This window comes from Palaemon carinicauda, chromosome 13 (assembly GCF_036898095.1).
Source record: "Palaemon carinicauda isolate YSFRI2023 chromosome 13, ASM3689809v2, whole genome shotgun sequence".
NCBI lineage: Eukaryota > Metazoa > Arthropoda > Malacostraca > Decapoda > Palaemonidae > Palaemon > Palaemon carinicauda.
In genome coordinates this window covers 39,641,029-39,668,634 of record NC_090737.1, presented here as the reverse complement: position 1 = coordinate 39,668,634, position 27,606 = coordinate 39,641,029, and the positions used below count along the sequence as shown (strand labels likewise).

At 42.2% G+C, this 27,606-nt stretch overlaps 1 protein-coding gene across 2 annotated transcripts in view; it reads left to right on the top strand.

The window, feature by feature from the left end:
• Positions 1 to 25,781, top strand: part of IscU (Iron-sulfur cluster assembly enzyme) — a 44,172-nt gene extending 18,391 nt beyond the window's left edge. For both annotated transcript variants that reach the window (XM_068385594.1, XM_068385593.1), the window contains exons 3-4: positions 19,922 to 20,000; positions 25,526 to 25,781. In XM_068385594.1, the coding sequence (XP_068241695.1) occupies positions 19,922 to 20,000; positions 25,526 to 25,605 (159 nt within the window). In that variant the 3' untranslated portion in view covers positions 25,606 to 25,781. The remainder of the gene's footprint in view (positions 1 to 19,921; positions 20,001 to 25,525) is intronic.
• Positions 25,782 to 27,606: the final 1,825 nt, after the last annotated feature.

Sequence of the window (27,606 nt, the reverse complement as noted above, 5' to 3'; positions counted from 1 at the left end):
AGGAACCATTCCAGGAACCCTCATATATTCTCTGCCGCGCTAGCGGCAAGATGTTAGATTTTTTTCTCTCTTATCTTGGTGATATGTACAATTTATTTTTGGCCTTCGCTGGTTGGATTTTGTTTTTACTGAGTGTTGGTGCTTTAACTGCATTTGTGGGAATGGGAGTTTTTTCCCCCTGCTGTAAAACTTGCAAACCTGCTCTTTAAACATGGTGGCGGAGATTGTTCCACCATCTTTATGATGTCACAGTCGTGTGACGTAAGCTACATAGTACTGTACAGTACTACGTAATATGTTACATAATTCTTTTCTTTGCTTTTTCTTACAATAGTATTTAACTTTTAATATAAAAAGATTATATTAATTTTTAAGAAAATATTTGTCTTTTTAGTATTCGTTCTTTAAATCTAAAATCTATTTTCAAAGATTAAATACAGTGAGTCCTCGTTTATAGCGGTAGATAGGTTCCAGACCCGACCGCGATAGGTGAAAATCCGTGAAGTAGTGGCACCATATTTACGTATTTATTTAACATGTATATTCAGACTTTTAAAACCTTCCCTTGTACGTAGTACTGTTAACAAACTACCCTTTAATGTACAGAACACTTAATGCATGTACTACAGTACCCTAAACTAAAACAGGCACAAATATTAAAGGCGATTTTATATCATGCGTTTCCTAAACACGCCAAAAAGCACGATAAAAAATGGCAACCAATGTTTTGTTTACGTTTATCTCTGATCATAATGAAGAAACAAACGCATTTACACATCTGTGTATAGGTTAGTATTTGCATCGATTATATTGATTATTCAGTACAGTATGTTGATTTTGTTATTACCAATGTTTTACTTAATTTTTCTTAGGACTTCCAAATGAAATGTTTTTCTTTATGACGCCGCCTGAAACGACGGCGTCATAAAGTACGCTCAGTAAACAAACGAAGGCATTTAACGCGCATGATGAAAGTGATAAATAATGATATTACAGTAAAAGCTTTTAAAAAATATGTTATTACAAATATTATTTACGGTATCTATATAAAATCATACATACGTAGCAAAGCAGGAAAACAATTTACGAGAGAGAGAGAGAGAGAGAGAGAGAGAGAGAGAGAGTTGTTTTACGTACGTAAATGTAAGTTTAAAAAAAAAAAATAGCGCCATTTCATATAAAATAGGTTATTACAAATATTTTACTTTATCATATTACAGTAGTCGGTATAATACTGTAAAGTTCAGTACAGTATGTTGTTGTTATAGTCGTGGCGATGAAATTCTCACGAAACAAAAACACAACATTCGATTACAACAGCTGATTCATTCTCTCTCTCTCTCTCTCTCTCTCTCTCTCTCTCTCTCTCTCTCTCTCTCTCTCTCTCTCTCTTCGTGTTATACAATACTTACATATAGATGAAGAAACTAAAATTAATTTTCTTAGTGTCAATTAAATACGAAACGAAAAAATTATGCCGAGTTTACAGTACATCCATTTCAATCGTTGCTAAAAATACGGCATCTGATTTCATCAGCAAACCACTATTTTTTGGGAAACATCATTTTATTCTAGAAAATTGCTACTCTTTAAATAGTTAATTGCACATTAACCCTGGATAGGTACGGTCCTCGGACACCCCTTTAAGGGTATACTCGGACGCGAACGACCCCGACGCCAAAAAAAATTCTTGAAAAATCAGTTTTTGCAGTAACCTCCTTTTTTCTTTTGCCAAAAAAAACTTCAATGAATGCTTAAAACAACTGTAAAGATAAATACTACTCATCTGCAGAAAAACTATTTATTATAAATATTTTAAAAAATTAAGTAGAAAAAAAAAAGACCTGACATAAAAATTCATAAAAAAAGTTTATACATATATACACAAATCCTTTTAGGAATTGATTCTTGAATGTTTAGGACACATCTTGATGTATTTTGGATGAAGTCAGACCCATGGAGGTGAAGATCTGAAATGAGAAAAAAAGGGTAACTTTTTTTGGCCAAAAAAAAATTGTCCAAATTTCATGAATTTTTTTGGGTACCCAAATGAAATAGGAAGTGGCTAATTTTTTTAGGGAATAAACATATGTTATCCTAAAATAGAAGTATGTAAAAAAATCTTCATTATTTTGTAAATTACATTTATATCAGGGGCCATATCTAAAGGTAATTTTTTGAGTACTAGGAAATTTCGTAAAAAAATACATATATTTAATATATAATATGATATTTATGCAGGTAAAAATATACCAAAATATCACAAATTCTATAGGGAACAAGAATATATATAGATAGGGCAGCTTACGCTTCGGATATGTCCACAAAATGGCCGCCAACCACACTGACTCAGACTCCGTAATCTGCCACTTGAAATGTAGGAAGGGTATGTCAATTTCAAGGTGTTATTTACTAATCTAATTATTATTGGATATGCTTAAAAATTGTATGGTGGGTTGCTGGATAATTGTCGATTATTTTACGACTATAAAATTAAAATTCTGACCCAAAAAATTTTTTTTGAAGGGAAATAAAATAAAAAAAAAAAAAAATGTAAAACAATATTTTAGCTAAAAAAATTTGATGATATTCAATCAAAAAAAAAGTAAACAAAATTTTCCGACAAATAAACATCTAGAGGAATCATTACTCTGTGATAGTTCCTTAGTACGTAGTAATTTTGAAAGAATTGGGAAAAAACGAAAAAATGGCAATCACCGGAAAATCGAACACATACCTATATATACGCCATATCTGGCTAAAAAAAAGATAGGCATGGGTAGCCAGATCATCTAGAAACACTTTCCAACACTATAAAAATATAAGTTTTGCGACACTACTTGCCAATTCCTTACGGTAACATGACTAAGCAAAAAAATGCAAAACAAATAAAAAGGGGCACTCGTGGAAAAATGGCCATTCTAATATACGGCATTTCAGAAAAAAAAAATTTCAGCCACGTGCTAGGCAAACCATCAAGGCATATTTTCCGACAAATAAACATATAAATGAAATATTACTCTGTGATAGTTCCTTAGTACGTAGTAATTTTGAAAGAAATGGGAAAAAACGAAAAAAGGGCAATCACAGGAAAATCGAACACATACTTATATATACGCCATATCTGGCTAAAAAAAAAAATAGGCATGGCTAGCCAGATCATCTAGAAACACTTTCCAACACTATAAAAATATAAGTTTTGCGACACTACTTGCCAATTCCTTACGGTAACATGACTAAGCAAAAAAATGCAAAACAAATAAAAAGGGGCACTCGCGGAAAAATGCCCAACATTCTAATATACGGCATCTCAGATAAAAAAAAAAGACATGCACGTGTTAGCCCAACCATCAAGGCACACTTTCTAACACATAAACATGAAAAAAAAATCAATAATATACGGCAATTCCTTACTACGTAGTAAATTTTTACAAATATTGAAAAAAAATCAGAAATTGGCAACCGCAGTTAAATACCCAATATACCAATAACTACGTCGTATCTGACAAAAACAAAATCACGCATGGGTAGCCAGATCATCTAGACACACTTTCCAACATTAAAAAAGCAAAAGTTTTACGACACTATTTCGCAATATCTTACGGAAAAATGACTTGGCAAAAAAATTAAAAAAAATTAAAAAGGGACACTCGCGGTAAAATGCCCGACATTCTAATATACGACATCTCAGATAAAAAAAAAGACATGCACGTGTTAGCCCAACCATCAAGGCACACTTTCTAACACATAAACATGAAAAAAAAATGAATAATATACGGCAATTCCTTACTACGTAGTAATTTTTACAAATATTGAAAAAAAACAGAAATTGGTAACCACAGTTAAATACCCCATATACCAATAACTACGTCGTATCTGACAAAAACAAAGTCATGCATGGGTAGCCAGATCATCTAGACACACTTTCCAACACTAAACAAGCAAAAGTTTTACGACACTATTTGGCAATATCTTACGGAAAAATGACTTGGCAAAAAAATGAAAAAAAAATGAAAAAGGGGCACTCGCGGTAAAATGGTCCTCGTGGTGATGAACGACATTTTAACTAAAAAAAAAAACATGCACATGGTAGCCAAATAATCCACCAAGACTTTCCACAACTGATAACCTATACAAGTTGCACCATTCTACGACAATTTCATAATACGTAATAACTTTGATAATTATGCAAACTACCTCAGAAGGGTAAACTCGGACGCGAACGACCCCGACGCGTCTCAGAAATCGGGGAAGGAGTACAGCTACAGCAATGCACATCTGGACACTACTAGAGCGTGTAGGGGAGACACCTCCTGCAGGTCGATCACCCACAAATTCAGTCACAGGGGTGAGTCACGTGAGAAAAACCTGTTTTTTTTTGACGCTCGGGGTCGCAAACGACCCACCGTACCTATCCAGGGTTAAGAAAGCGTGTACCTTTGTTTTTAAATTTCGGGTGTTTTAAAAATCGAGTATTGTTGACTTACTTTTGGCTGTGATTAGATCAGCTGACGTCTAGCTGCCGCTCTTGAGAGTGTACGAATACACTAAAAAAGTATCGTTTATACCATTTCTTAACTTATTCAAACCGTCTACAGTATACAGTTGATATTACATAAGCACCAATGTGTTATAACCTATCAAATTTTTTTGTTTATTACATTTAAAACAACACACACACTCTCTCTCTCTCTCTCTCTCTCTCTCTCTCTCTCTCTCTCTCTCTCTCTCTCTCTCTCTCTCTCTCTCTCTCTCTCTCTCGCTGTGGGCTACGTTTCACTACCTCCCATTCCTTACCTCTCTCTATCTCTCTAACAAATATCTTTGTTGCTCCTCAAAGTTTCATTTATATTGAAAATCAATCATGATTCAATTTTCCTTACTTTCTCCAATCTCGCACCATCGGTCACATCGCGGTATTTTCAAAATTTCCGGAAAATCCGCGATATATATATACATGTGTTATGAAAAAAAATCCGCGAAGTGGTGAATCCGCGATGGTCGAACCGCGAAGTAGCGAGGGCTCGCTGTAGAACTAGCGTATTGTTAATTTTCGCTGCGTAGTTCTCATGAAAATACGATGCAGTCCCAGCAATTCTTGATATCGTTGTTTATTTTCTTTCGATGTTGGGATTCTAGTATTATTCGTATATTCACACATATGTTCCAATTGTAAAGTGTAGCAATCCACTATTTTTGGAAACCCTTAAGATTAAGGGTTGTTTACATATGCATATACATTTTTGCGATCTGTTCATTTTAATCATAACAAATCACTATTTGGGAACCTTTAAAAATCAAGGGTTGTTTATATATATATATATATATATATATATATATATATATATATATATATATATATATATATGTTATTCCTATATCTGTTCATTTGAATCATATAACATGTAACTCTTCCGGTAGTTATATATAACTACCGGGTGAGTATGTATAACATTTATCTTTACCGGTAGTTATATGTAACTACCGGGTAAGTGTGTTCAAACATTTATTTTACAATGAAAATATCAGTGTAATATTTTATAATAAATATTTTATTACAATTTTATGTAGCAAGAACTAGAAACTATTTTGCATTCTCATTCAAGCCCTTGGCAGTAGAGAAAGATCTCTCACAACGGGCAGGACTAATTATGGTCTTTTGTGTAAGAGTTTAAAAGTGCAAGTTTCAGTGCTAAATTAGTGCAGTGAATTTATTCAGCACAGTGGACGTTTTTTCCTAGCCTTAGACCTCTTCCAAGCTCCCCAACCCCTGGGAGAAGGAATGTCGATTGGCCAAAGGAAATGAGAGGCGTTAGCTCAAGAGCAGACGTCCTCTCGAGTGTTCCTGTTGACGTTCTCAAGAACGCTTGCCCTTGCCATGGGAAAGCAAAGAGCGTTGGACGTTAAGCTACTAATATTGCTGTTAGAGTCTTGCATTGCATCACATTTGCTGATAATAGCAATACTATAATGCTTACGAATCAACATAGACACGGTTTTTATCCCAGAGTGCCAGTCGGCCATGAGAACCCTCTGATGAACCGAACGCGCCGAGTGACGTAATGAAGATAATTTTACGCTCAGCGCTAAGTCTTTCAGGATGCTCGGCGCCACGTCTATCAGGATGCTCGGCGCCACGTCCTGAAACCACGTCTTTCAGGACGATCGGCGCCACGTCTTTCAGGACGATCGGCGCCACGTCTTTCAGGACGATCGGTGCCACGTCTTTCAGGATGATCGGCGCCACGTCTTTCAGGACGATCGGCGCCACGTCTTTCAGGACGATCGGTGCCACGTCTTTCAGGACGATCGGCGCCTCGTCTTTCAGGACGTTCGGCGCCACGTCTTACAAGATCTTTGTCAGAGGAAGACATTGGTGATCACTTTTCTCCTGTTGAATTTGAGATTATCAGAAGGAGACATTGGTGATCACTTTTCTCCTGTTGAATTTGAGGTTATCAGAAGGAGGAGATCCTTATTCCTTTTGTCCTTCAGTTGATTTAGAAACTCTTGAAAGTTTTTATGATTAGTTTCCAAATTATTTTATGCCTGTTGCTCCACGTTCGCCACCCTCTGAATTTACACGTGGTCATCAATGGAGCTTTAAGGATGATGGGAGACTGTTTGGAATCTCAAAAGGACCAAGGAAAGACAGCTTTCTTTTTTCCTCTGTATAACCTGGCCTCTAAATCTTGTATCTGGGTACGAGATTATTTTTATTATTATCTCTAGCCAAGCTACAACCCTAGTTGGAAAAGCAAGATGCTTTAAGCCCAAGGGCTCCAATAGGGAAAAAATAGCCCAGTGAGGAAAGGAGATAAATAAATGATGAGAATAATTTAACAATAAATTATTCTTAAAACAGTAACAACGTCATAACAACGTTAAAACAGATATGTCATATAGGGTGGAGGTCTAGCCACGTTAAGGTCGAGGACCTAGTGGCAACCCCACAGAGACTGTTACAGCCCCCTGAGTGGATTGCTGAGTCTCTCAAGGAATGCAGGTAAATGAGGCATATAAACCTATGAAGCCAGCTTCCTTATCAGGTATTCCAGGATAGCAAGGGTGGAAGTCTAGCCACGTTAAGGTCGAGGACCTTGTGGAAGCCCCACAGAGATTTTTACAGCCTCCTGGGTGGAACGCTGAGTCTCTTAGGGAATCCAGGCAATGGGGCAGAATGACTTTGAGGTCCGTGCTATTCCTAAAGGATGGATGCGAAATCTTTTTCCTAGTGAAACCTCCTTTGTTAGTTACTCCGATAAGACCTCTCTGCAAAACAGACTTTGCAACATCAAATGTCTCTCTTTTGGGACAGGGAGGCTTTTATCCGGTCCTGGATGTAACTGCTCTCAATGCCTTCGTTCAGAAGTCAAAGTTCTCCATGGAGACATCAAAATCATGAACTATTTAGTCTCATGTCAGCTTGGTCACAAGGCGAAGCAGAGTCTGACTGCTTTCGCCTTCAGGCAGTAGAGCCAGACTACAAAACTTCTGGCAGTCTTGGGAGAAGATATCTTCTGGAGGAGGATTACAATTTCCTTTTCATAGGGAAACTTCCTTTAGTTTTAGCTCCAATAGATCTCTCTCCCAGATCTAGAGAGGAGTATAAGAGGCAGGCTTTGCAATTAAAGTTTTGCTAAATGTAGCAGAATACTGCACTCAAGAGACATCAGAGCCTCCCTGTATCTGGACGGTTGACTTATCAGAGCTCTTTCTTACGATCTTCATGAAGGATTTTCAGATAACTTGGAACCTATCAGAAGAATTGCGTATTCCTGTCAACAAGACGAGTCTCTTTTGACACCAGGAAGCTTAGCACCACGTCTTATAGGACGTTCGGTGTCTTGCTCTGTTAACCTCTCGGTGCCACGTCTTACAGGACGCTCGGCGCCACACTTTCCAGGACACTCGGCGCTACGTCTTACAGGACGCTCGGCGCCACGTCTTACAGGACGCTCGGCGCCACGTCTTACAGGACGCTCGGCGCCCCGTCTTTCAGGACGCTCGACGTCGGAGATCTAGCAGGAGGCATGACATTGAACATGAGAACCTCGGACTTCGTGATGACACTAGTCCAATTGAATGTCGAGATCAAGGACGCCTTAGTTCTGATTTCTTTGATCACAAAAGTTTTTTATCGAGCGTCTAGCCTTAGTACAACACGGCGACATAGGCGGTGATTTGGGTTTCCTTGACGCCAGGAGTCAGGATCTTAAAAAGATGTATCCTGATAAACACAACGTCACTACTTCTGTTAGATTTTCTCGCACCATCACAAAAAATACTTTATTTAACGATGGTGATTCAGAGTCAAGTTTTTTCGGGCTTTTACGTCTCCTCTTAGAACAGAGCAAGCCTTCTTGAAACTGCAGTCTTTTCTAAAGATACAGAAGTGTTCTGCGAGGAAGTAGATGAGTATGTTGGGAAACCTCTCCTCTTTGGGAGGGGGTTTTTTCCCCGGGGAAGACTTGATTCTTTCTTTGTGACCATTGATATGTCACTGTCACTGTTCATCCTAGTTTTCTTGGACCAGGGTTCGATTCCCGGCCAGTCAGAAGCTAGAAGCTATGGTCCTTATGTGAGTTATCTTTATTCTCTCCATTTCAACCTCAATCATTTTGGGACAAGGAGAAGGTCTCGAGTCGATATGCATCTCTTTTCGGATGTCATAAGAAGTTGCCTTCAGTGGTGGTACGATCCAGTCAAACTAACGGAAGGTCACCCCTTTTGAACAGAGGATCTTAGACCTTGTGTTGTGTCTCATCGCCCCGGCTTTGAGGTGGGAGCAACACTATACAGTTGGAAGCTTCGGGACTTTGGACAGAGGAGCAGAAGTGCTTCCTCATCACCCAAAGGAACTGTTGACAGTCCAGTTGGCTCTCAAAAAGCTTTGAAGGGTCAGTTTGGAACAAAGTGGTGCAGGTCTATGCCGATCACACCACAGAATTGGCTTTCATTGCCAAGCAAGACAGAACCCACTCGAGGTTCCTTTACGGGACTGAGAGGAGTCTTCTCATCTGGGCTAAGGAGAAGAATGTATTCCTTCTAACAAGGTTCTTTCAAAGAGAGAACTTATGGCAGACAGTCTCGGCTGGAGAATGGACCCTCCATCGAGAAATCTGCAAGAATAGGTGGCGACTTTGGTGTCGTTCTTGTATACTCCTATTCGTGACTTCGCAGACAAAGAGACTAGAAACTTACTGCTCTCCAGTGCCAGATCTCGAAGCAGTCCACATAGACGCTTTCCTGTTAGTCTGGTCCAATCTGGATGTGTACATTTTCCATCGTTCTATTTCCTTTACAAGGTGACACAAAAGTTTGTGTCACACGAAGGGACCAGGTGACTTTGGTGGCTTTCTTTTGGCCCTCAAGAGGATGGTTCACAGAGATACTGGAATGGATGGTGGACTCTCCTAGAAGTCTTTCATTAAGAGTAGTTTTACTCGGACAACCTCTCTTGCAAAGTTACCTTTCAAGTCTCCAAGCTCTTCTTCTAGCTACCTTCAGCCTTATGAAAACTCACAGGAACTAGAGGTTTTTCAAAAGAGGCAGCTAAGTCTTTTACAAGAGCAATAAGGACTTCTACCATCAGGATTTATCAATCCAAGTGGGAGGTTTTAGAGAATGGTGTAGAGTCAACTCTGTTTTCTCTTCCAGTATCTCTACAACTCAGATTGCTGACTTCCTGTTTTTCCTTTGAAGGAAGCTCATTTGTTCATCCTCTTCCATCAAGAGATACAGGTGTGTGTTTGCGACTTGTCAGGCACAGTATCTTGGACCTCTCGATTGATAAAGTCCTACAGGAACTTCTCAACTTGTTTGAAACATCAAACAACCAGGATTCACCAGCTTGGATTCTGGACTCAATCCTGAAGTTCCGTATGAGTGACAGGCTTGAGCACTTGCATTCTTCTTCATTTTAAGGACCTCACGATGAAAACTATTTTTTTTTGTTAGTGTTGTGACAACTAAAAGAATCTGTTAATTCATACTTGTTCCGACACAGATACAAACCTTCGCTATTTATTAGGGTATTACTTTCGGCAACGCTGAAAACCAGCCAAGACAATTTTAGTGAGGGATAATTACCCCATCCGCTAGTTAGCGGGAGGGTGTTGGGGTAGACTAGCTACCCCGCTCACTCACACCTGTCGGTTGAGATACCACTTTTACTTTTGCCTTGACTTTATTGCTTTTCCTTTTTCTTTTGTGTGTCGGTGTGTGTATGGTTTTTGTCCCGCTATGCGGACATGTCCTGGGATTGAGGGCCGCCGCTGTGGCACCTTCATGTCGTCCCTGGAGACCGACCTACATCTTTTATGCCCGGATTGCCGGGGAACTCGGTGATCGCGGGACAACACCTGTTCCGAGTGTAGGGAGTGGCCTGCCTCCCAGTGGGAGAGGTTTGTGCGTAAGAAGAAGTCTAAACGCGAATCTTCACTTTCGGGGTCTTCCTCGAAATCTAAGAAATCGCGGGCTTCTGCTTCCTCTACGCCCAAATCTCTGCCCGAAGCTAATCCTTGACCAGGCCCTTCTGGGGTACGGTCGAGCATTAGCGCAGGGCTTGTGACTCCATGTCAACCTTGGGGGATAGACGAGGATGACGGCTCCCCTAGTGAGTCGGCTCCTTCTCTTCCTCCAGGGAGTGCCTATTCCTTGCCAGACCTTGGGTCTGGTTCCAACGCCGAGGAGTTAGCTAACCCACCAGGGGCGGTGGCAGGGCTCTCTCCAAGGCGAGGTTCCCCCTCGGGGGAACATATCTCTCGTTCGCGAGAGAAGGTTGCCTCTGTGCATCGGCAATCTCCTTACGCTTTAAGTTCTCCTCCGGGGGCGGAAAGAGAACCTTGTTATAAGCGTAGTTCTGCCCTGCGGAGGATTTATCTGTCTGTCTCCCCCTCGGGCAGAGTCTGTTCTACGTTCCTCTCCGGAGGTTCATTGAGTGGAGGGGTGGGTAACCCCTCTCCACCCCCGGCATTCTCCTCCTCGGGCTGTGAGGAGACGTCTTTTTGAACCTGCTGGTTCTCCTCACGTTGACCCTTCCGGGTCTCGTGGCGATCACCCTTCGGGCTGGCGTGATCGTGAGTCTTCGGACTCTAGTCGTGTTGATCCCGCGGGTTCTCATGACAGCAGGAGTCCTTCGGGTCTCCGTCGCACTGAACCTTCAGGCTCTCGCGACTTGAAACCTTTGGGTTTCTGCTACGCTGAACCTTCGGGCTCTCGTAACGACGGTGACGAACCTCTGGGTTCTCGTACCGTCAGTCACGCTAATCCTTCGGGATCTCGTGACAGTGGAATCTCTATTCCTCGTTACGCTGACCCTTCGGGGTCTCGTAACCTGAGTTACGCTGAGCCCCTGGGCTCTCGTAACTCTAGTCGCGCTAACACTTCAGTGTTTCGTGACAGAGAAACTCCGGTTTCTTGTTGCGTTGCTCCTTCGAGTTCACGCAACAAAGTTCACGCTGAACTTTCGGGTTCTCGTGACCAGAGTCATTCTTATTATGACAGAGTTTTTAAACTCGTTGTGTTGATCGTTCGCGCTCACACAACACAAGCTATCGTGAACCTTTGGGTGAGCGTAGCAGTGAGTTCTCTCAACAACCTGAGAGCTCTCGCGCGCACGGCCAATTTGGCACGCATGATCAAGTTGACGAGCACGACCGACTTGGCACTCGCAAAAAAAAGGGCGATCATGGCGCGCAGGTTCATCCTATGGCGCTCCATATGCACGAAAAGCCTATTGCTCGCCATGCCCACGAACATCCTGTTGCTCGCCATGCGCGTGAACAACACACTGCAGCGCGAGCAATCTTATGCGCGCCAGGTACGCGAACAACCTCATGCGCTCCAGCAACGCGAAAAAGGTGCGCACAATCGGGAGAGGCGCGCGCGAGCCCCCTTCCGCCTACCAACAGTTAGGCGCAAGAGTACACGATCATCTTGGCGCTCACAATCAGTCTCTCGAGGCCCTTGGGCTTCAACAGAGACAACGGTCGCCTGTGCGACCGAGCCCAGATCCTATCCCTAAGGGTTGGCCTGTGCCTATCTTGCCTGAAGCTCCATCGGACAAGAGGGTTAGGGGTTCCTAAACCCAGGGAGCAGTCCTTTCCTAAGGAACTTTCCCCTAGTCCCACAGGAGCCCGTGACCCCCCGTGGCTTAGCAACTTATTTAATGTAATGCGCCAAGCCATGAAGGGAGTCGTTCCCCGCTCCCAGTCCTTAGGTGATATACCTAGGATTCCCTTGTCGCCTCCTCTCTTCCCGGGGTCCTCTCCTCCCTCCGATCCTAGGAGGAGGTCGGAAGTTCTCGCACAGGCTGGCCCCTCAGACAGGGGAGACGATCATCCCCTCGCAAAATACCTCTGGAGGAGATCAGGCATGAACCTCGGGGTAGCCCCCTGCAGTTCAAGACGCCACAGGCCAGGCCAAAGGGGGAATGGAAGAGGATTCGTCCTTCTGCCCCAAGGAGGGTAGGGTTACTTACTATGGAGACTCCCTCCCTTCTTTACCGGTCGAGATAGTGTCTAATGAGGCACGACATGCGACCGGACGGGATTTATCCCGTATGGCAATGGACTTCCACCCGTAAGCCGACGGAATCCTCTAGGCCCTTGGGGACAGAGGATCTCCGGCCTCGTAGGAGGGAACCGAAGGATTTGTTCACCATTCCCAAATCCTCGGCCAGGCTTTCTTCCTCACTGCCTCCCAGGCAGCCGTAAGCAAGCACCTCCCCGGTAGTCTCCCTATCCCCAGTCGATACAGTTGACGACTTCGACCCACGCCGGGCTCCTATGGATGAGAGCTTGGACGTGGAAGGGCAGAGCGATCTCGAGGACGACGCTCTGCCAGTAGCCGCTAGCCCTAGGCTTACAGAGGATGAGAGGAAGGAATCGTAACACGCCTTCTGGCAGGTTCTAGCCTGCATCCGTTCCATCAATGGACTTCCAGATCCATCGGCAGCCCCTCTAGATGGAAAAGAAACGGTCCTTGACCAGTTCTATGGCACTCAGAAACCTCATAGGACTAGTGCAGCTTTGCCCTGGTCAAAGGGGTTGAAGAGTGCCAAACAGAAGGCTGTGTCTCAGGCAACTGGTTCCACCTCTTCTCTCCGCTCCAACTCGTCCTCCAAGCTCTTACCTCCTCCGTATGTGTTTCAGAGGAGGTACTATGAAATCCTCAGAGAATCCCTTCCAACGCTGCCTCTCGACCACTATATAGAGGCACTCTCGAAGGCCACCCCCTCGAGAAACTCTTGGGACTTCCCGTCTCCTTTTCGGCCTCTGAAATCCTAAACCAGGAAAAGGTGGCGAAGTATGCCATGCAAGCTACTTCGTGGCTGGATTTCTGGTTAGAATCCTTAGGACAACTGATGCGGTCTAAAGACCTGTCTCGGGAGTCCTCCAGGAAGTCCTTGGAGACTTTCCTTTTGTCCGGCACTCCGGCCATTGAGTTCCTCTCTCATCAGGTAGTGAACCTTTGAGCCAACACTATCCTGAAGAGGAGGGATGCCATCATAGGAAAGCTGTATAGACATCTCCCTCAGGCCGAAGTAGCGAGTCTGAGAAATGCTCCTTTCGAGGGCTATTCTTTGTTTCATCCCGAAGATGTCGAGCGGGTGGCAGAGAGGTGGAGGAAGTCCAGTCAGGACTCCCTCATCCAAAAGGCCTTAACAGCGAGACCTTACCCCTCTCAGCCACAGCGGAAAGCACAGCAGAACCCGCAGCTGAAAAGGGCTAGAGACCCAAAACAGCAGGGTAAAAAGGGTGCAAAGCAGGCCTTTCACAGCAAAAAGTCATTCCGTGGGGGAAAGGGTAAGAAGGGATCTGGCCGAGGCCGGTCCCAATAAGACAGGCAATCCTCCCATTTGTCCACCTGTGGGGGGATGCCTGCAAAGCTGCTGGTAGAGGTGGCTTTACCACGGGGCCGAACCCTGGACGGTCGAGGTGATTCGTTCAGGGTATCATATCCCGTTCACACTCTCTCCCTCCACTGACTCGAGTGCCGATTCCATTTAACTCCTGTACAAAGGGATCCGCACAGAAGTTTGCCCTCAGGGCAGAAGTCCAGTCCATGTTGGAGAAGGACACTCTCCAGGAGGTCCTCGATGGGTCCCCAGGCTTCTACAGTCGACTCTTTCTTGTGAAAAAGGCGTCTGGAGGCTGGAGACCAGTCATCGACCTCTCGGCCCTGAACAGGTTTGTCAAACACACACCTTTCAGGATGGAGACGGCTGACACAGTCAGACAAGCGATAAGACATGTGCACTCTAGATCTGAAGGACACATACTTCCAGATCCCAATTCATCCATCTTCCAGGAAGTATCTGAGATTCATGTTCAATCAGAAGCATTACCAGTTCAGGGTGCTGTGTTTCGGTCTTTCCACAGTACCCCAGGTATTCACGAGAGTATTCGCCCTAGTATCATCTTTGGCTCACAGAGTCGGCATCCGTCTCCTAAGATACTGGGACGACTGGCTGATTCTGGCAGACTCGGAGGCGGACCTTCTCAGTCACTGAGACGAGCTTCTAAGGTTTTTCCAGGATCTGGGGATCGTGGTAAACCTCGAGAAGTCTCAACTGCTCCCCTCTCAAGAACTGGTATACCTAGGCATGCGATTAGACACCCTAAGGCACAAAGCGTTTCCATCAAACGAAAGGATCCAGAGACTGAGGGAGATAGCACAGGTCTTCCTCAGTTGGAAAGAGCTCCCGGCGCAGGATTGGCTTCGCCTTCTCGGTCACCTCTCTTCCCTGACCTAACTGGTCCCCAACAGTCGCCTCAGGATGAGATCCCTCCAGTGGCGACTAAAATCCCAGTGGAAACAGCACTCCGATTCCTGGGATCACCTAGTCCGCATAGGGCGAGAGGAACAGTCGGACCTCAGGTGGTGGCTGTCGGAGCCGAACCTTTGCAACGGGGTCGATCTTCTCATCTCTCCCCCGGAATTGATGCTGTTTTCGGACGCATCAAAAGAAGGATGGGCCCCGGGGCTCACGTGCTGCACCATTATATCTCCGGCCAGTGGTCCGAATCAGAAAGGTACCAGCACATAAATCTCTTAGAGATGAGGGCAGCCTTTCTGGCCCTCAAAGAGTTCCACCAGGTCCTGGCGGGGCACTCCGTGGTGCTGATGAGCGACAACACCACGGTAGTAGCTTATCTAAGCAAACAGGGCGGTACCCTTTCGCAGCAACTGTGCCATCTTGCAGTAGAGATACTCAGATGGGCAGAAGACAACTCGGTGACTCTATCAGCTCGCTTCATTCCGGGCAAGCGGAATGTGCTAGCAGACAAGCTGAGCAGAGCGACTAATATAGCTGGCATAGAGTGGTCTTTGAATCCTCTGATAGCCAACAAAGTCCTGACTTTGTGGGGTTCCCCGACGGTGGATCTGTTCGCAACACCCCTGAATTTCAGGCTCCCGTTGTACTGCTCTCCAGTCCCGGATCCCCAAGCATCTTTGGCAAGATGCTTTTCAACAACGGTGGGTAAACCTGGACGCTTACGCGTTTCCCCCGTTCTGTCTGATGAAAAAAGTCCTCAACCAGGTACGAGCAAGCAACAATTTGCAAATGTCCCTTCTGCATCTCCTCACGGTGATCGCGAGGGAGCTTCCTCCACAACACCTCCTCAAACAACCACATGCCAACATCTTTCACAGAGCCGTAGCCTCGCTTCGACTTCACGCCTGGTGACTATCCAGCACCTCCTCACACAGAGAGGCTTTTCGCAACCGGATGCGAAAAGAATGGCTGTACACCTCAGGAGATCCACAGAGGAAGTCTACCAGGCGAAGTGGTCAGTTTTCTGTGGTTGGTGTCGTGGAAGGGGTATCTCTCCCCTCGATGCCTCTGTTCCAACCATAGCGGAGTTTCTTGTATACCTTCGGGAAGAAAAGCTTCTCTCGGTCTCGGCAGTCAAAGGCTACCGCTCAGCCTTGAGTCTCGCCTTTAGATTGAAAGGGGTCGATATTTCTTCCTCGTTTGAACTTTCTTTGCTCATATGCAGTTACGAGCTTACTTGCCCCTAGGCAGAGCTAAGACCTCCCCCTTGGAACGTGGTTTGGGTCCTCAGGTCTCTGAAGGGCTTCCCATATGAACCACTACGCCAGGCCTCAGATCGCCACCTCACGTGGAAGAAGGTGTTCCTGCTCGCTTTGGCTTCGGCCAAGAGAGTCAGCGAACTTCATGGTCTATCTGCTGATGTCTCCCACTCTAGGAGATGGAGGGAAGTAATCTTCAACTTCGTCCCTGAGTTTGTAGCCAAGACTCAAAATCCGGGTGTGCCGGACTCCAGGTTCGGCCCATTTCGGATAGAGAGTCTTCGTTCTGTAACCGAAGATCCAGACCAACTGTTACTATGTCCAGTGAGGAGTCTGAGGTGTTACCTAAAAAGAACAGCAGAAGCTCGCCCCCGTGTACGAGTACTTTTTGTCAGCATGGGGAAGGTCAAGAGGAGGGTCACGAGGAATACTATTTCCTCCTGGATAAGGAAAGTAATCGAATACGCTTTATATCCAGATCCTCCTCTGTCCAACTGACCCAGAGATCATGACGTCAGAAGCATTGCAACGTCTCTGGCGTTCAAGAAAAATTTTTCTGTGGCACAGGTATTGCAAGCGGGCGTGTGGAAGCGTCAGACGACCTTCACAGCCCACTACCTGAAAGACGTAACCCACAGGAGCATGGAAACCTTCTCCATTGGTCCTGTGGTGGCCGCACAACAAGTGATCTAATGCCTCAGGCTCCTTGATGGACAGTAGCAGAGGGTTGAGGGCTTAGGTTACCCAGGTTAGTCTAGGGTGAATGAAAAGAATGTCTGGCTCACTTCTTTCTTTCTCCTTCTCCCCCCCTGGGGAAATAGCTCCGCAAGACCGAAGCATAGCTGACCTCACCTCTCTGCAGGTAAGAACCATTTCCCTTGTGCATCCTGGGTATGAATGAATACTTTGTTACGTCACCAATACCTCTTGAGGGAGGGTATTGGATATGTCTTAGAATCCTCGAGTTCCTACGTGAAGACAAGCCACGAGTCTCTCTCACACAAGCTTCTGCAGGCTGCTATCAGTGAGTTACCTTGTAACTACTTTGATTTTAGCGAGAGTAGGGTTCCCTCTACTATTGATCACAGATCGAAATAGAGTGGACCCCGGGAGCTCATAACTCAAAAACATACTTATTCACACTTAGGTACATTTTTCTCATGTATTTGTTGTTCGATATTAGAGAGAAAGATATCATTGAAAAGAAGAATAGAAATCCCACAATTCTGTCAGACAAAATTTTGATTTTCTTTTTATATTTTTTTTTCACGAATATTTTCCGTCTAGGCGAGGAAAAAAAAAATTCATTAAAAACAAACAGAAAGGGAAATCAAAATTCTGTCCGACAGAATTGTTCGGTTGATAGAGTAGTTTTCATGGTATAAGTTTCAATACAATTGGTATTATAGTAGTGGGGGAAAATGTACCTAAATTTTTTTTTTTAAGTCATGATTTTTGCTAATAAATCCTAAAGTGTTTGATAAAATGACTTGAAATCTTTATATGATGAAGGTATAATATATTTCTTGATATTTTTATATGATGAAGGTATACTATATGTCTAAAACATATATAGAAATGGTGTAATTTGGATCATTAAAAAAAAAAAAAGGCAGACATGGCGGACGGTCCCTTAAAGCACCATTTCAAAGGTATAAATACTGCTAAATATACCAGAGAAAAAAGTTGCATGGAATGCCAGGAATATACCCATCTTGCTCACCCCTAAAGGGTGTCGGTATTAAAACTGGGCCGAGTGATAGGAGTGTCTTCATTCTCATCTAAATTTTCCTCTTAAGAGATTTTTAATAAGGATTAAAAAATGTCTCCTGGTATATTCTGAAATTTTATTTTGAAAAGAGCTCCAAGAAGATGGAAAAACTCATAACACGTATTTTATGGCATACAGTATATTGAATCCTACTAAAGAGGCACAAACAATTGGGGGAAAATATCAAATAGATTTGAAACTGATAACTGACACATGTATGGGGAAAAATGTGCTCAGAGCTGTAGCCGTGGGAGTTGTGGTTATCTAAGCTTCTATGGTAATGTATTGAGAAAAATTATATATAATCGTGAATGTCACCATCATCTCCTCTTTCGCCTATCAATGCAAAGGGCCTCAGTTAGATTTCGCCAATCGTCTCTATCTTGAGTTTTAATTCAATACTTCTCCATTCATCATCTCCTACTTCGCACTTCATAGTCCTCAGCTATGTAGGCCTGGGTGTTCAAACTCTACTTGTGCCTTGTGGAGCCCAGCTGAACATTTGGTGAACCAATCTGTCATGGGGAGTGCGAAGAGCATGCCCAAACTGTCTTCTACCCCTCATCATGATCTCATCCACAAATAGCACTAGAGTTATCTCTTATAGTTTCATTTCTAATACTGTTCTGCCATTTAACTCTCATATCCTTCTGAGGGCTTTGTTCTCAAATCTACTAAATCTATTGGAGATTGTTTCATTGTCATACCATGACTCGTGGTGTCCATAGTCTAACACCAATCTCACTAAACTGAAATAGAGTCTGATTGTTATATGTAATTTCAGGCGATTTCATTTCCAAATTCTTCTTAACCTAGCCATTGTCTGATTTGCATTTTTTCAATCTTTCACTAAACTCTAGTTCTGAAGACCCTGTATTGGAGATCATAGTTCCCAAATACTTAAATGATTCTACCTTATTAATCCTTTCTCCTTCCAATGATATTTCATCTTCCATTGCAAATTCCGTTCCCATCATGTCTTCTATTTATCTTCAGCCCAACCTCATGTGATATTTCATGCATTCTGGTAAGCAAGCATTGTAAATCTTGTGAATGTACCTTAACTGAAAGAATATAAAAGCATAGTCTTAAAAGACCAAACACAGTAATTGGGAAGAGCTGGAGACAAGTATCATAAGTAAATTTTCAACCCCCTTTTTGGTGACTGTCTTTTCTATCAGAGGCTGTTCTGTAATTTGTATTGTATAACTTTTAATAATTTTTGAGCCTCGATGGCTAAGTCAGTTAGGGCAGAAGTCTGTGGCACGGGCTCAAATCTGCAGCTGACCAACCAGAGAGGCGGACACTTTGCTATCCGTGTAGATACCTCAGGATTATGTATGTAATTGATGGATAGGTTTGCTTAAAGCAAATGGGTGTTACAGACTATTACACACAAACAAAGTTGATCCTACACCTAAAATAGTAACACACCTTGCGTCTCTGTCGATCTAATCGTGCTAGGACTCCTTGCTGCTGGGAGGAAGGACGCTGGTGACTGGAAAAACAGATGAACATATGCTACTGGGGTCTAAGTGATGTCAGGCAGTGCAGCTTATTGGAACTACATTCTACCCCATAAGGCAAAGGGAAGTCCTTCAAAGAGAAGGCAACTGTACTTACCCTGTACAAATGAGAATTTTTTTTATTAGAACAATCGTGAATAATTTCAGTGTTATATAACTACAAATATTATTTTTTCAAGTTTTATAAGGAAATAGGGGCTCTGGGAGTGTTACTTAAGGGAGCCAGTGTTTATTCTTAGATTTTAAACTTTTGCTGTGCTATTTAACCCCATGTATGATTGTATACTGTATTTTTTATTTTAAAATACTGTGCAGTTAATGCTTCTCAAATAAGGATGGTAATTTTTACTTGACCTTTTTTATGCAATACTGTACTTGAAAGCTCATGTTTTAAACTACTATGTACAGTAAATCTTGATAAAATACAGTATTTGATGTTTATGTAAATCAATGGATATACAGTATACTGTATGTTTAGCTCCCATTAAATATTCTTGCGAGAACTTTATGCTTTTTCCATGGTTGGTTTAATGAATTTTTATTACTCTTTAGTTATTTACTCTCTTCATATACTCTTCAGGTTGATGATGCATTGAAGATTAAAAATGTAGACATTGCCAAAGAGTTGAGTCTACCACCTGTTAAGCTTCATTGTTCAAGTGAGTATTGGATGGTGTTGTTGTTGAAAGGCTAGAAAATGCAATTTCTTTATAGATGACTGTTAGCTTGGATGACGAAGTTGCTGTATTAGATTAAACTGGTCTTATGGTAGCACTGGATCTTGGCCTGAATACCAATGAAAGTGGTGTACCACTCTTAGTCGATTTATCAGGATCTAGGTGTCATCTATTTTTTTATATCAAGATTTATCATTCATGTAATGTAAAATTAGTAAAGGTGAATATGTATTTATTAGAATTAGTGAAGGTTATTTATTAATTTTCTCTCTTTTCATTGCTTTAACTCTTTACTTCTTTTTTTTTTTAATGTGTATTTTTCCATCCTCATTTTTAATGAGATATTGAAGGTGTATTTTGTTATTTATATTTTAACTGAGGTACTGGAGTTATTATCTTTTTTTGTGGTGGGGGGGGGGGTTGAAAGTGTAAGTTTTCTGAAATAGCCTACTCCTGGTGCAAACTTGAATTTTACATACAAAAGTTTTTATTATTTTTTTTATTTTATCGAGTGTTTTTAGAGAATTCATATTTAGAAACGTCTTTCATCATCATCATCATCTCATGTCTTTACGTATGTATTTATTGTGTTTTGATGACTTGATATAAAGTACAGTAGTCCCTTGAAACAATAAATTTTACTTTAAGTTATTAGTAATTTATTACCAAATACTGTACAGTAAACTATTTATAATCAACCCTGGCCATATTTTCATCTGAATTACTTACAGATTGATGTGATTGATTGATATAGATTTCATATTTTTACTTTGTATCACATAAGTTGATTGATAACATACAAAAGTTACTGTTCTTGAATTATCCCATTCTATGTTCTTTCTATTATTTCATTTTTGGTTATTCTTTTGCCTTAAAATCGTCGTCGTCGGCGCCCACTCGTGTCCGAGTATTGGGTTCTGTCGTTAGCCATCAGCCTCCTATCTGTGGGGTGGGTGCTTATGCCTGATGTGGCTGTTAAGCCCTAGTCTGTGGTGGAAGAGTCGCGGACAGTGTTCACAAGGGAGGGTAGGTGGTGGGCGGGGCTGTTCTAACCGCTCTCTCCTTCTTCTCCTCCTAGCCTCCTCATTTTGTCTCCTCCTCTCCTCGAAGTCCACGGTGCCATGGTGTACTGTACTCCTCCAGGTTTTCCTGTCCCTGGCTGTTTCTTTCTATAAGGAAGGATCGATGTCAGTTAGAGCAAGGGTGCGCTTTAGTTGATCTTTATAGCGCATTTTTGGGGCTCCTCGTGGTCTGGTGCCCTGGGTCAGTTCTCCGTAGAATATTTTCTTTGGGAGCCTAGATGGATCCATCCTATGCACGTGTCCTATCCAGCGGAGGCGGTGGTGGATGATGGTGGCCTCCACGCTGGTCAGCGAGGCACGTTCTAAGACTTCAATGTTGGTGGTGTGGCTCTCCCAGGGGATTTTCAAGATCTGCCTCAGTTTCATTTGTTGGAAGCGTTCTAGGTTTTTAAGATCGTTTTTATATAGCGTCCATGTTTCACGTGCATACAGGAGCGTGGAGAGGACTACTGCCCTGAACACCATTATTTTGGTGGTCATTGTCAGAGCGTGGTTGTTAAATACGCGGCAGTTGAGTCGGCCAAAGGCGGAGTGGGCTGCCCTGATCCTGTTCTCCACGTCCTTTTTGCTTGTGGGAGTTGATGTTAGGATGCTCCCTAGGTAGGAGAACTGGTCCATCTGTTCTAACGGTTGGTCATTCACTGTGGTATTGAAGTTGGGGAGCATCAGTCCTGGTGGATGTTGGACGAGGGTCTTGGTTTTGTCTGAGTTGACTTGCATCCCAAAACGTTCGTAGGCAGAGTTGTATGCATCAGCTGACGACTGCAGGTCCTCTGCCGTCTGACCTGGGGTGGCATTGTCGTCAGCATACTGCAGTTCTCGCACTGCACACAATGTGGTCTTGGTTCTGGCGCGGAGTCTAGCGAGGTTGAAAGCGCCTCCATCCATGCGGAAACGTAGGTCGACTGAGGGTGTGTCTGGGGGAATCTCGTTGAGCATTGCTGCGGTGTATAGCGAGAAACACGTCGGGGCCAGAACACAGCCCTGCTTCAGGCCGCCGTTGATGGGGAATGGGTCTGAAAGAGAGTTCTGGTGGCAGACTCTCCCAACCATTCCGTCATGGAGGACACGCACCAGCTTGACAAAATCGGGTGGGCAGCCATATCTTTTGAGGACAGCCCACATGGCAGGTCGAGGGTACTTTGTCGAAGGCCTTTTTCAAATCCCAGAAGATGAACATTATGGGCTGTTGTTGTTCGAGGCTCTTCTCTTGTAGTTGTCGCGCACAGAAGATCATGTCTATGGTCCCGCGGGAAGGTCGAAAGCCGCACTGGGACTCTGGCAGGACGTCTTCTGCGAGAATAAGGAGGCGGTCAAGGAGAATCCGAGCGAAAATCTTACTCGCGATACTTAGTAGTGATATTCCCCGGTAGTTGTTACAGTTCTCCTCAGCCAACACGGGTGTTGCTTTCTAGGAACTGTAAGATAGCTGGAAAACTGCAAAGTACAGTAGATACGTCAAATCTATGGTATTTTTTTTATCATTATAAATTAAGCTTTTATATATCTTCTCAACACTCGTAAACCTGTTATACACGCTTAAAAACTTTGATGATGATTAATTGCCATGTGGTACATAGAAGAATGATATTTTGAAAGCACCACTTGAGGCACTTTTGCCAGGTGGTGCAATATCTTTGTCATCGAGCGAAGTAACTTTTATTTCCGCTGACTGAGTAGTATCCATGTCTGGTTTTTTGGCGTGCGAGGAATATAGTGATTGGCAATTGCTGATGCTGCCTTTTCTTGTGCTAAAAGGATGTTCTTATAAACTTCCATAACTCTGTCTATTGCATTTGTGAATTGCAACGCACAAATCTTCTGTTAGTCCCAATGTTCGGCCATTGTCTGAAAGTTGTTTTGTTTTTGCTAGAGTTGAGAGCCATTCTATTGTTAGGCTGACTTCCTCTTCACCTGGATCTTCATGCTTTTCTTCATTCTTAATTCTACACTTCGACATCTCCCTCGGCTCTATTTGTTAATGAATCTGAGGGAGGCTCAATCGTGTCATTTACGTCGTTGGTAGTCGTATTTGTGAAGCCATATCCTCCTAGCACTTTTGCCAGCCAGCCTCACTGTCTTATTTGCTGCTGAATAATTGATGTTAGGAGAGAATTCTTTTTACTTGTTAACCACTTCTGGCCAGTTTCTTCCAGCAAGCGTTGAGTATTTCTTTCTTCATCTACTTTACGGCTTAATGGATATTTTGTAGATATTACAATGGTGCACACACGCTAGTACTCCCTTAGCGAGAAGTCAATATCCACATCCATAGACTCGAGTAGATGCTGGCTTCATCATTAAGCCTACAGCATTTCCACATATTTCAAATTAATTCAGGGACTGGTTTCCTCTTTCCTAGTGAAGTCCACAATAGCATACATTTCCAATAGAGGCTAGGCTCATCCATATTAAAAACTTGCTCACGCGAATAGCCCTCTTCCTCAATGATGGTCTGGAACGTTTTTTTCAGCGGCCAGTTTGTCAGCAGAGTCAGTTTCTCCATACAGTGACACTCTTAAGGTTGAACCTGCCTTGAAATTTATCAACCCAGCCCTTACTGGCACTAAATTTGGTTGGGTTGGGGGGAGATGCCAGAGATAGTCCTGTTTCTGGGTTGTCATCACCACCATCCCCCACATCTGTCTGGACATCTCTCGTATGGTGTTGGTACCCGGTACAATGTTCTTCCTACAGTCACTAATCCAAAGGGCTAATGTTGTCTCCATCCTTATGATGGCCTTATAGTACTGTGGGAAGCTTCCACACTTACCGCTGTCTTTTAAAAGTGACATTTTCTGTTGTCTTTATGTTCATTTTGTCTTTTTTGATGAAGCAAACAGTAGTTTCATTAATGCCACAGTGAAAGCATAGCTTCTACCTACCTTAAGCATGTCAAAAAGTTTTACCTTCTCCACTATAAAGCATTGTCCTATGATGGCCGACTGCCAGGAGCCTTAGTAAGTGTGGAATGCTGAGCTGGTATTGTAGGACTTGAAGTAATTTACGATGACAATTTTTGCCAAAAATGCAAAACTCCTTGCAATACACATTAAGATACAGAGTAAAATGTGTAGGTATGAATAAAAGCAAATCGGGACTGGATACTGAATGCGGGTGTTTGCCTGCGAGTGATCCTGTGGGCCAACAGCCAGGACACAGATTGAGTGTAACGTGTAGGTATGCATAAAAGCAAACCGGGACTGGATACCGAATGCAGGTGTTTGCCTGCGAGTGATCCTGTGGCCCAACAGCCAGGACACAGATTGAGTGCTCTGGTCGTGTCTACATTGTACAAAATCATCTGGGCAACTTTGGCTACCCTCCTTAAACTTGACAAGTTTAGTTTTCCACTTACAATTTAGTGATTCATTGTGTCACATATGGTACTCATTGCTTTCTTGCTATTGCTTTCTTGCTACCAAACCAAATTCCTTTTTCTTTATTACTTTTATTTTTAGGTAAAAAAAAAAAAAAAAAAAAAAAAAAAAACTTCCCCACAGAAGACTGGGATTATAGATTTATTTGTACAGTCACCTCACTTCATGAAAGAATATGCTTACAAAATTTTCACGCTGCGAAACGAGACGTGAAGATTATTCCAACTCGCATTGCGAAAAATGTTTCATGATAAGAAGAGAGATTTTCCAGTGTCAGGTCAAGAATAAAATAAGTCACCCATTAAAAAAATTTGATGAAAACTTATTGTTTACACAATAGAAAATGTATCTCGGTTGTAATGGTAACTATAATAGTACAGTATATAAAGTACTGTATGTTTTGTATATGTACAGTATTTTACTGTATGTATTGTATTATTTTCCATGTATTATTGCATTATGTTCTAATAAGTACTTAATTTACAGGTAATTAACATGTTAGTTTAGGTTTATTGAATGGTTCAAATGTATTTGGCTGTACGGTATCAATAGCTTAGCTTTATTTTAAAATATAATGTGGTGTTTTTGTAGGGTTTGGAACGAATTGGGTGATTTACATGTAAAATGTGACATTACAAAAAGAAAGCCACTCAAGAACGAATTACAAATTATGTTGCGAGGCTCTAGGCCGGGAGCACACCTAGCGACTCTGTGGCGCCACAAAGCCACAGCATCGTGTGGCAGGGATGTGGTCTCCCATAGGTTTCCATTGTTTTCAAGTTTTTCCGCGCAAACTAGCGACTGTGGCTCTCTGTCGCTCATCCCCGCCACACGATGCTGTGGCTTTGTGGCGCCACAGAATCGCTTGCGTGCTCCCGGCCTTACTGCACTATACTGTGTGTTTATAAATCTGCTAGTGCCGAGGGTGTGGTAGGTGAGCCATGGTATGGCCAGGGATTACTGTGTTCTTTTATAGTGTGCGATACAAAGGATTATAATTTTGAGCTTTTTCACTTGTTTAACCAACTTTTTTGTGTAATTTCAGTGCTTGCAGAAGATGCTATCAAAGCAGCTCTTAGCGATTACAGAATCAAACAGTCATCTGTGGAAAAAGCAAAGCCGTAAATCTCATCACCCTTTTTAGTAACTGTAAGCCACTTTATTCTGTGATGATGTTAAAACATTGTGCCTCTAGTATGATAAGTTGAGTTTCATGGAAACTTGAACTAATGGATTTTACTTTTAAATCATACTGTCTACCTACTTGTTTTATGGATAAAATTATCAAATAAGGACTGATTTTAGATCTTATTGATTTAATTTACACTTGTGTTAATTATTTTTTCTATTTAAGATAATTGTAAATATTAATATTATATGTACTGTAGTAAATTACTCATGTACAGTAGTTATAAATACATAACTTATACAGTGAACCCTCGTTTATCGCGGTAGATAGGTTCCAGACCCGGCCGCGATAGGTGAAAATCCGCGAAGTAGTGACACCATATTTACCTATTTATTTAACATGTATTTTCAGACTTTTAAAACCTTCCCTTGTACGTAGTACTGTTAACAAACTACCCTTTAATGTACAGAACACTTAATGCATGTACTAACGTACCCTAAACTAAAACAGGCACAAATATTAAAGGCGATTTTATATCATGCGTTTCCTGTACACGCCAAAAAGCACGGTAAAAAATGGCAACCAATGTTTTGTTTACGTTTATCTCTGATTATAATGAAGAAACAAACGCATTTACACATCTGTGTATAGGTTACTTTTTGCATCGATTATATTGATTATTCAGTACAGTATGTTGATTTGGTTATTACTAATGTTTTACTTAATTTTTCTTAGGACTTCCAAATGAAATGTTTTTCTTTATGACGCTGCCTGAAACGACGGCGTCATAAAGTACGCTCAGTAAACAAACTAAGGAATTTAACGCGCATGATAAAAGTGATAAATAATGGTATTACAGTAAAAGCTTTTATTAAATATGTTATTACAAATATTATTTACCGTATCTATATAAAATCATACATACGTAGCAAAGCAGGAAAACAATCTACGAGAGAGAGAGAGAGAGAGAGAGAGAGAGAGAGAGAGAGAGAGTTGTTTTACATACGTAAATGTAAATTTTAAAAAACTAGCCCCATTTCATATAAAATAGGTTACAAATATTTTACTTTATCATATTACAGTACAGTAGTCTGTATAATACTGTAAAGTCCAGTACAGTATGTTGTTGTTATAGTCGTGGCGATGAAATTCTCACGAAACAAAAACACGCCATTTGATTACAACAGCTGATTCATTCTCTCTCTCTCTCTCTCTCTCTCTCTCTCTCTCTCTCTCTCTCTCTCTCTCTCTCTCTCTCTCTCTCTCTCTCTCTCTCTTCGTGTTATACAATACTTACATTTAGATGAAGAAACTAAAATTAGTTTTCTTAGTGTCAATAAAATACGAAACGAAAAAATTAGGCCGAGTCTACATCCATTTCAATCATAGCTAAAAATACGGCATCCGATTTCATCAGCAAACCACTATTTTTTGGGAAATATCACTTTATTCTAGAAAATTGCCACTCTTTAAATAGTTAATTGCACATTAAGAAAGCGTGTACTTTTGTTTTTAAATTTCGGGTGTGTTTTAAAAATCGAGTATTGTTGACTTCTTTTTGTTTTACTTTTGGCTGTGATTAGATCAGCTGTCATCTAGCTGCCGCTCTTGAGTGTGTACGAATACACTAACAAAGTATCGTTTATACCATTTCTTAACTTATTCAAACCGTCTACAGTATACAGTTGATATTACATAAGCACCAATGTGTTATAACCTATCAAATTTTTTTGTTTATTACATTTAAACCCCCCTCTCTCTCTCTCTCTCTCTCTCTCTCTCTCTCTCTCTCTCTCTCTCTCTCTCTCTCTCTCTCTCTCTCTCTCTCTCTCTCTCTCTCTCTCTCTCTTTCTACCTCTCTCTCTCTCTCTCTCTTTCTCTCTTTCTACCTCTCTACCTCTCTCTCTACCTCTACCTCTCTCTCTCTCTGTGGGCTACTTTTCACTACCTCCCATTCCTTACCTCTCTCTATCTCTCTAACAAATGATATCTTTGTT